The sequence below is a fragment of the Cnephaeus nilssonii genome (genome assembly GCF_951640355.1).
Source record: "Cnephaeus nilssonii genome assembly, chromosome: 13".
Classification (NCBI taxonomy): Eukaryota; Metazoa; Chordata; class Mammalia; order Chiroptera; family Vespertilionidae; genus Cnephaeus; species Cnephaeus nilssonii.
The window spans coordinates 67683379-67693493 of record NC_137084.1 but is presented as its reverse complement, the minus strand read 5'-3'; the positions used below and the strand labels follow the sequence as shown (position 1 = coordinate 67693493).

The window sequence follows — 10115 nt, the reverse complement described above, 5'->3', positions numbered from 1 at the left end:
AAGCTTACTTCATCTATAATGAACATAAAGAAGGTATTACAGTGAAAATTCAAGTATTAAACTCTCTAAAATTTATTTTTTAGTTATTTCTATATTTTAGGTGCTCAGAATTTCTTGTATAATGGCTTATTTTGCAAGATGGGTAGAAGAAGGAGCTCATTTCATTTGAAGAAATATAACCTCAGGTTGTCTGAGTAAGGGTTGACGTCATTGCTAATTGAACGATTGATGGGTTAGATATGAATTGACCCACGGTTGGTCCTAGAGTAAGGTCATGCTCCTGTTGATGGGTTTTTGAGATTCATAGAAAGATAATATTAACTATGAGTCACTCAAAGGATTTCATCTTCACAAGTCCGGCCTAAAAGATATATAAAGAGACACATTTAAGGAACTTGTACTGGAAGGACAAGGTGCCTTAGGTTGTCATTCAGGAGAAGTTTAGAATGAAGTTTCTTCTCTTGATACTGGTCCTGCAGGCCACTGTTCCTGGAGTTGTTTCTCGGATAAACTCTAAAAAAAAGAATGTGGTATTTGCTCAAGTAAGTATTAACCGCTATAGTATTTAACCTGATTTCTGTCTTTAAGATTTATTACATTGGCCAGTTTTATATTGAAAAGTACTATTTGAAAACTTGTTTAAGGGGCTATTTGATTTCAGCACTGAAATTTTCTTTGCCAAAAAGGAATGTAATAAAGAGACACTGGTTTTGAAGGAGTGTTATAAAATTGGTGGTTGAATTTGTCCCTTTTACTAAAAAGCCTAGGCCAAGGATTTTTAGTTCAAAATAATTGGTGCTCTACTTCTGTTATGGTATTTTACATTAATCATTTAATGCTGGTAATAATCTGAGATCTGAATAATGTCTTGATTATTTTAAACAATTCAGTCTTCCATGATAATTCAAGAATACTCTTTTATTAAATATATTTTTATTTATTTCAGAGAAGAAGGGAGAGGGAGAGAGAGATTGAAACATCAATGATGAGAATCATTGATCGGCTGCCTCCTTCATGACCCTACTAGGAATCGAGCCCGTTACCCAGGCATGTGCCCTTGACCAAAATTGAACCTGGGACCCTTCAGTCCCCAGGCTGATGCTCTATCCACTGAGCCAAACCAGCCAGGGCAAGAATACTCTTTACTGTTCCTATCTCAGATATTTCTTCCTGGACTATTTTTAAAATATAATTTTTCAATTCATTTCTTTCTCCTAACTACATGAGTTCAGATGATGTCCCGATTTTCTAAGACTGTTTTAACTTTGAATTTGTCATAGTTGTCCATTTTGTTGAACTTTGGATTTTTAGGTAAGAACATTTTATTCCAACTTAATTTATGAATCCTGACAATAAAGGTTTTTCTGATTTACTAAATGCCATAATGTGTTAGATGCTGAAATAAGTTTTTAAAAGTAGAAACAAGTTTGAAGAGGTAGAGACATAAGGGTGTTTTTAGCGGGCTTCCAGGAATCAATCTTGCTAATGATTTATTACACGTATGATAGCACAAAAATTTTTTCTTATTATGATTAATTTTTTTAATATATTTTATTGATTTTTTACAGAGAGGAAGGGAGAGGGATAGAGAGCTAGAAACATCAACCAGCTGCCTCCTGCACACCCCCTACTGGGGATGTGCCCACAACCAATGTAGATCCCCTTTACCGGAATCGAACCTGGGACCTTTCAGTCTGCAGACCGATGCTCTATCCACTGAGTCAAAACGGTTTCGGCATGATTAATTTTTTGATACCTGATTCAAACTTATCAGTGCACAGTTGATCCACATATGCAGAGCTCCAACAGAAAACTTTAGATATATAATAATGAAAGACTAAATGTATTTTTCCAGAGGTACTTGAAACGCTTTTATGGCTTCAATATGGGAGCAATGTCAGCGACAAAAGCGAAAGTCAATGAGAACTTCATGGAGAATAAAATTCAGGAAATGCAACAGTTCTTGGGACTAAATGTGACAGGGCAACTGGACAAGCCTACTCTGGCCATGATGCGCAAACCTCGATGTGCATTGCCTGATGTTTATCGTTTCGACACAACGCAAGGGAGGCCAGTATGGGAGAAGTATCTCATTACCTACAGGTAATATCATAGCCATGTATTTTTCTGCTTCCCCACAGGTCTGACTTCTGGAATCCTGAAGATTTTAGATATGGCCCTACATTTGGTCGTGGCTAAGAAGCCTCCCTCAACTCTTAACACTATCCCTCTGTTCAAGTTCATTATCTCCAGGAGCGAGGATTGTTCACTCAGGGATTGTTTGGCTTGCCAGTCCAGACCCGAGTAGGAAGGCTGCAAACAAAAGGAGAATGAAATTATGATAAATAAGACACAGGATAAATTTTTCTCAAGTAGTCAAGATTAATAAATGCAGAAGTCTTGGAGCAGGGGCAAAAGGCATAAGCTTCTATGAATGTAAATCTTTTGTAAATGATATATGAGAATAAATCAAGTTAGATTCCATTTAAGGAGGAAGTTGTCCAAGGATAAACATTTCTGTGTATAGAAAGCATGCTTTTTAAAAAATTGGTATAATTAATTTATGAAATAACTCATTCTCCAATGATGCCAGCAGATATGAAGTATCATAATATAACAAAATTAGCACATGGTTTCATATATTTTTCTCTTTTTTGTTTTGCTGATAAAGAATCAGTAATTACACTACTGACATGAAGCGTGAGGATGTTGACGATGCTATAGAGAAAGCTTTTCAAGTATGGAGTGATGTGACCCCTCTGAAATTCGTCATGATCAATGCAGGCGAGGCTGACATTATGATAAGTTTTACAGCTGCAGGTAGAGAACTTGGACTTATTTCATCTCTATCTGGCCACTCAGTATATATATTTTAGAGGCCCGGTGCATGAATTCGTGCATGGGTGGGGTCTGGCCAGCCTGGCCATGGGGAGGGGACATGGGCGGTTGGCTGGCCTGCCTGCTGGTCGAATTCCTGGTCGAGAGGACAATTTGCGTATTAGCCTTTTATTATATAGGATATACACTGAGTGGACAGATTATTATGCATTCAGAGATCATAATAATCTTGCCACTCAGTGTATATAGAAGGACTAATTTTCTTTTCCTTTTCAAAAGATTATGGAGGCTTTTACCGTTTTGATGGCAAAGATGGAGTTATAGCTCATGCTTTTAAACCTGGACCTGGTTTAGGAGGAGACCTATATTTTGATGAGGCTGAACACTGGACTATGAACCACAAAGGTAGGCAAACAAATAAACAAAACTACAAAAGAAAACCCTAACGAATTATAAATGGTGCCACCATTTTGAAAAAGGCTCGTTCTGAGAAAGGGTTATAGCATGAGAAAACTTGTTGTGATTGTAATTTTTGTAATAAATAAAATGTAACACTGTCTCAATTTTACACTCTATAAATTGAGGACATTGAACTAGGTAATCTTAAAGATAAGTTCTAAAAATCTGAGGATGAGCTACTTCATATAAACTCAAGAACCTCAGGAACTATAGGTATGTTATGTGATCGATTTTGACAGTGCAATCAATCCATAAACTCACACAAATATAGATACTAATTCTGTATATGCTAGCAATCCTAAAATGGTGTGGTTATCTTCCTGATCCATTATCTATAATAATAAAAGCATAATATGCTAATTAGACTAGATGTCCTTCCGGATGACCTTCCGGATGAAGCCGTGGCAGCGGGGGCCGAGGCAGAGGCAGTCGTGGCGGCAGTGGTGGGGGCCAAGACTCTTGCATGAATTTCGTGCATTGGGCCTCTAGTATGTTGACAATTTCTTAGGTTCATAGTGACACAGAAAGGCAATGCTGTAGAGAATTTAGAAAACCTCATAGAGATACACCATGTTATATGGTCACGTAGTCTCTTGTGGTTCTAGGATAAAAATTTCAGAATGACGAACTAATCATTCAATGATAACTTGTATGTATTTACAGAGGGGCTGTAAGTCACCATTCTTATCTAAAAGTGAAGATGTGAATAATAAATCTCTCTTGTTTGGAGGAATCACTATCCATTGGGAAGTTCAAACCATCATATCAGAAGCCTACTTAATCTCTCTATTGGGAATCTTAGATTACGTGACTGACTCATGTGGAAAGTAAATGGAGAGAAAGTCATGAAGAATATGCTTTACTCAGCAGCCCCCTTTGTCCTACTGATACTGCAAATGTTAGATAGCAATAGTTTATAGACCAGAAAGACTATTTATTTTAGTCTGACACATGGTCTAAAGCTTATAGGATTCGTAAGTAATAAGAGAATTTTTGCATTGTCAAAAGACAAATGATGTAGGATTTGGTCGTTTCTGAGCTACAAATTTTCAACTTAGACATATTAAATTTGTCTAAATTTCATGAAGGAATATTTTGGTTTTATAATCATTTCATCTGGTGTGGGAGAATTGTGTCAGCTAGCCAGAATGTTTTGAAATTCTAAAGGACCTTGGAAAAATCATTTAATATAGTTTTTTTACAGTTAGAGGAAATTGAGACCAAGGGAAAGTTAGTGGCTAGCTTGTAAAAAACTGGCATCAGAACATGCATTTCCTAATTCTTACTTTAGTCCAATGTTAGTCAAATTAATTCTAACTGTCCATGTTGCCTTATTTTTAATTGGCTCAATTTTGTATTTTTCAATAGCTAAATTATAAAAATTCTAACTTAAAGTGCTCATTCTCAACCTAATTTTTGACACTGTAAATCAGATGAACAATCAGCTCAATGGCTACTTTCTATATAGTGTTAGGTGATGGGTGGGGATATGTGGATACATAGATGAAAAGGACACGGTCCTGCCCTGGAGGAGCACACAGTGTAGGAAAAGACAAACAAAAAAAACTCCCACAAACAAAAATCCATTATTTTGAGATAGGAACCAGTCTATACAAAGTATTACATGAATTGGGAATAAGATAAATTTAGGTTTAGGCCAAAATATCAAAGGCTTTGTTTACTCTTCCCTGTATTATGCAGAGCAGAGAGAATGACAGAATCTACACTTCTTTTTCATTACTTGAGAGAAATTAAAGCATTTCCAAGTTTGTTGCTAACCCCTGTGTTATAGGGAATGTTCCTGGACACCTCCCAAAAGACAGGTGTAGACTCTATGTTCACACTTGGGTAGTGGAGAGAATTCCAAGGCCTGGCTCTGAGGCTAAGTGGACTTTGACCCTGGGCAAGTCAATTCTGAGTGTCAGTTTTGCCACAAAACAGGAAGAAATAATGAGGGCATTAGACCAGAACACAGATAAAAACTAAGATTAAGGGGTTATTCAGATCTTCTTGAGAAGCTTCAGAGAAAGGACACACCTCTCTTTCTTACCTACAAAGGTGCATGCTCTAAAAGATACAGAAAAAAATGAACAAGCATGACTATAACTTGTCAGTGTAAGTATATTTAACTTGTAAGCATAGTCTCTGATTTTATTTAGAATCATGTGTAGTTAAAAAGGTGAGCTTTATTTAAAGCCAAGAAATTCAAATTTGAATCTTGGGTTGGCACATAATTTGGTCAATTAATCTTGCTGATACTGTGTCTTCATCTGTAGATGGAGAGTATGGTGGCTTCCTTTTAGTTGCATAAGGATTACACATAATGTGGTATATTTCTCAGTGACTTGTAGTACCTGGAACTTCATATTGCCTTATATTTGGGTTTAGTAAAGAATGGTTATTAAGTACTTTTTTATATTCACTCAAGATTGACCAAGAGTAAAAGTAGGATGAAGTGATAATAACTTAGAGGCAATGAGAGCTATTGAACACAGCTATGAGTTATTGTAGATATTTTCACAACAGAATATATGTCATTTGTGTGATAGTGCAGTGATCCTTAACAAGAGGCAATTTTGCTCCCAAGGGGACATTAGACAATGTGTGGAGACATTTTGGTTATAAAAACTGAAGAGGGATTTGCTACTTATTTAATGATAAGCCAAAGATTTCTAAAAAACAAAACAAAACAATTATCTGGGCTATAATGTCAATAGTAAGTACCAAGGCTGAAAAACCTTGTGCAAGGAGGGGAACCAAGTAAAGGATTCCCAAATGTTTCCCTTCTCATTGTGTCAGATTTAAATTGTGTTATTGTCTTCTAGATGCCTGTAGATTTCACTGCTCTTTTCCTCATCTGGTTGGTTTCCTCTTAGGCATCAACTTGTTCCTAGTTGCTGTTCATGAGCTTGGCCATTCCTTGGGTCTAGACCATTCCAGTGATCCAAATGCCATAATGTTCCCCATCTATAGTTATGTGGACCCTGACACATTTCACCTCTCTAATGATGATATACATGCCATTCAGTCTCTCTATGGTAAGTTGAATTTCTTTACCATTTTGCCTTATAAAGATACACTTACGAATGAATAGTTTCATGATAGCTGCATTTGGCTAAAACTTTAACATCTGTATTCTCTTTTGAATCCCAATGGATACCCTGTGAGGTAGGTAGCACAGATATTATGTTCAATTTTGCAGATGAGCACAAAAGACCTAGTATGTTAATGCCAGAGCCAGAGGCAAAATCTACCATAAGCCTTCTGCACTTGAATCTGTTATTTCTATCTAACATATCATTGTCTATTGAAGAAGGTGCACAGAGAAAAAATATATAGCTGGAACAAGAAAACCAGAGTGAACAGATTTTTCCCCCTCCATAATGTTGCAACCACATAGGGAAAAACTTCTTTGTATGCTTCCTGTAAATGTTATAGAAAGCATAAATTGCTTTTTATGCATTTTTCATCAAGAAAATTGAATGTTTTTTAAAAAGAATGATTCTTCCTTTGATGAACTAAAAATTAGATTTTCTTTTTCTAATGCTTCTTGAAATGTATTTTCAGGCGGTCCAGAAAACTTCCAACTCCCATCAAATGCTAACAATACAGAACCAGCTTACTGTGATCCCAATTTTCATTTTGATGCTGCCACTAGAGTGGGAAATGGAATCTTTTACTTTAAAGACAGGTAGGATTATTTTCATACCTGACCAAATTTAAAGGTTTTCTCCTAAGGTGTGTTTTGTTGTTGTTGTTATTGTAGAATAATAGGAAATGATAGAACATTAAGTAGATGAAAATAGTAAGTAGGGACTTGGACTTTATTCTGTAGGCAGTGGAGAGATCTTGATGATTCTGAAGGAAGAAAGTGATATGATTATATTTATGTCTTAACTAGAAAACTGGTGTGTAAATAATGGATTTACAATTGGAATCTGGGTTGGGAAAATATAAGACAGGAAACAGAGAAGCCAGACTATTTTAATCATAGATAAAAATAATGTCTGGAACTAAAGCTGTGACAGAGTACTTATTTAAAGGATTTGATTCTTGATTTTAGAGAAGGGAATTCCAGGTTGACTTATGGTTCATGTTTTACAACACAGACTGAAGCAGATATTGGAGGTATGGGGGATGTATAGAAGATTAGTATTTGGAAGGGAGAACAAATATTCTTCATTTTTGAGATTCAAACACAGAAATACTTGAGGTTAAGTGACTTCCTTTAGATTATAAAGCTAGTGAATGGATTGTGGAACCAGACTAAATAATGATCCTTTGATTTCAAGATCCAGGGTATAACAGTTTGTCTGTTAATACCATTGCTATTATCAAAGAACTGATTTAACATTTTTTTCCTTGTGGTGCTCCTACACAGACAGCCATGGAATAGAATGTGAAGATCATGAAAAGAAACATTAAACTGTTTCACAGGTCCTTTCCACTCACATTTCATGGTTTTTGAGTCACAACAATTTTTTAACATGTATTTAATGCTTTACATGTCAGTTTCTTCTGGATGCAGATTCCTGGGAATCCAAATGCCAGTATTGGTTTAATTTCTTTCTTATTGCCAAACTTCACATCTGGTATTCAAGCTGCTTATGACATTGATGCTGAACAACACATTTTTCTTTTTAAAGGTAATTGCAATGTTTAGTTTTGCTATTGAGTCTACTTCAAGGAAGAGAATAAATTAAGGAAATACTACAGCTTTTTATAAATATAGATTTTTTTAAAAAAACACTCCAAATTGTATTAATTGTACACTGAACTAAAATCTAACATAGATTTAATAGATGATATATAAAATTTTCAAGAAAAGTTTGTAAAATATAGATTGTAATACTTATGGGGGGTGGAATACAGAACCAAAGAAAATGGGCTATGTTTAAGAACAAGGAACAATACACTTTGGAAGAATGGGAAAAGAATGATGTTCACAGTGAGTCAATATATATTTCTATTACTCTTTCTGTACAATTCCAATGTGCCCTTTTCTTTGTATTCACAGATGATAAGTACTGGTTAATCAGTAATTTAAGACCACAGCCAGATTATCCCAAAAGCATACATTCTTTGGGCTTTCCAGAGTCTGTAAAAAGAGTTGATGCAGCTGTTCATAACCCACTTCTTCATAAGACCTACTTCTTTGTAGATCAAGTGTATTGGAGGTGAGCTTTAATGATTACCAATTTGACCTCTAAGATACTGAAACAAGCAGGGAACAGGATTTTCCAGAAGAATAGTTTTACATACAAATTCCCAAAGATTTTTTTATCTTGCAGGGAGATAAGTCAAGATAATATAGGACTAGAATATTCATTGTCTACCTAGTTCTTTTCTTTGGATTTTTAGATCCTGAATTATGAAATAACACATAGTATATTTTAAAGGAATACTTTAAATTAAATGTCATGGTATTAATCATAGTGAAAACACATTGGAAAGTAGTGGTGGAGATGTATGGGACCTAGTCAGGTTGGAGGGTGTATGGAGTTTCATATTCCTTTCCAGAATCACGGGACCCTTGAAGACAAAATGAGGAAACCATCCTCTGAGTGACAGCTGATCCAGCAAGGTCTTCACTAACAGGAAATTAGACAACCAGGCTCTATAAAGCAGGACTGAGCACTGTGGAAGCATTGTGGAGGAGGGAGGAGAGTGCTTGACTGGTAGTCAGGAAGACTCGTGTTAGAGTCATGTAGGGACATGGAATAAATCAGTGAACTGTTTACCAGTAGGTCAGCTCAAGTCTTTTTAGTAAGTACCTTTCAGGACAGAAGCAGGTGGGTTGTGTTGTTCATGTCATGAAATGTGAAGTTTATGTCATGAAGTCTATTTATGCTGAAGTTTCTGCTGTTTATTTTTTTGTTTAGGTATGATGAGAGGAAGCAATGCATGGACCCTGGTTATCCCAAATCGACTATTAACCACTTCCAAGGAATTGGGCCTACAATTGATGCAGTCTTCTATTATAACAGTAAGTAGACTAGGAAACTATAAGGATACTTGAAATATCTTTTTAAAACACAGAGCCTTTCATACTTTTTTATACTTTGCGCTCTTTACCTTCCTTTCATCTCCTTTCACTCTTCATGGGCTCTCAAGGACTGGGCTGATGGTGGGATGAGAGAGCTTGAGTTTGTTTGAGTTTGTATTCGTGAATGTCTTTAAGCAAAATCAACCTAAGCAAATTGTTGACTAGGCCAAGATATTTTGTGTTTTGCTTGCCATCCCCATGAGCTTTGTACTTCTTCCATCAAGGCTTCCAAGTGTGTACCTGGGCCCAATCTCCTCCCTCCCACTCTGAGTTTTCCACTTGGAGTGTAACTTTTCAAAAACATTTGCATGTTAAAAGTCAGCCTTTAAAAGGAAACAACCTTCTCAATAAAATTAATGAGAATATTTAATGGTGAAATGATTGACAGTAGGCAGATATCTGGGGGCTAAGGGACCCAAACTATATATTTGAATCGGACCTTGTTTAATGTAAATAATCTAAAAAAATTGATAATCTATGTTATCTTTTCAAAGAAATACAAGCAGAGAATTAAACTATTCAATTTGTTTTCATTTTTAGAACACTACTATTTTTACCAAGGACCTGTCATATTTGAATATAATACCCCAACTAACCGTGTCATCAGACTGCTGAATCGGAATGCTACCTTTACTTGTTAGGAATTATATAATTACTGCTGTTTGCCAATTTACTCTAGTTTAATATGCATTACTCTAGTTTTATTGCATACTTATTATGTGCCTAGTGTATCAAAAATAATGACATATATCATAAAATAAGGTAAAATCTA

General features: G+C 35.7%; 1 protein-coding gene across 1 annotated transcript; it reads left to right on the top strand.

Annotated features, from left to right (window-relative positions):
• The first annotated feature begins 410 nt into the window (after window positions 1-410).
• Window positions 411-10115, top strand: MMP12 (matrix metallopeptidase 12). The gene is made up of 10 exons (XM_079786942.1): window positions 411-542; window positions 1856-2103; window positions 2672-2820; window positions 3118-3243; window positions 6174-6335; window positions 6865-6988; window positions 7810-7943; window positions 8315-8474; window positions 9180-9283; window positions 9884-10115. Exons 1-10 carry the CDS (start codon window positions 447-449, stop codon window positions 9982-9984), a joined length of 1404 nt encoding a protein of 467 aa, XP_079643068.1. The 5' UTR covers window positions 411-446; the 3' UTR covers window positions 9985-10115.

Coding starts and splice junctions, on each gene's coding strand:
- MMP12 (XM_079786942.1), top strand. CDS start 447: ATGAAGTTTCTTCTCTTGATACTGGTCCTGCAGGCCACTGTTCCTGGA. Junction 8,475..9,179: donor GTAGATCAAGTGTATTGGAG/GTGAGCTTTAAT, acceptor TTTTTTGTTTAG/GTATGATGAGAGGAAGCAAT. Junction 9,284..9,883: donor TGCAGTCTTCTATTATAACA/GTAAGTAGACTA, acceptor TTTCATTTTTAG/AACACTACTATTTTTACCAA.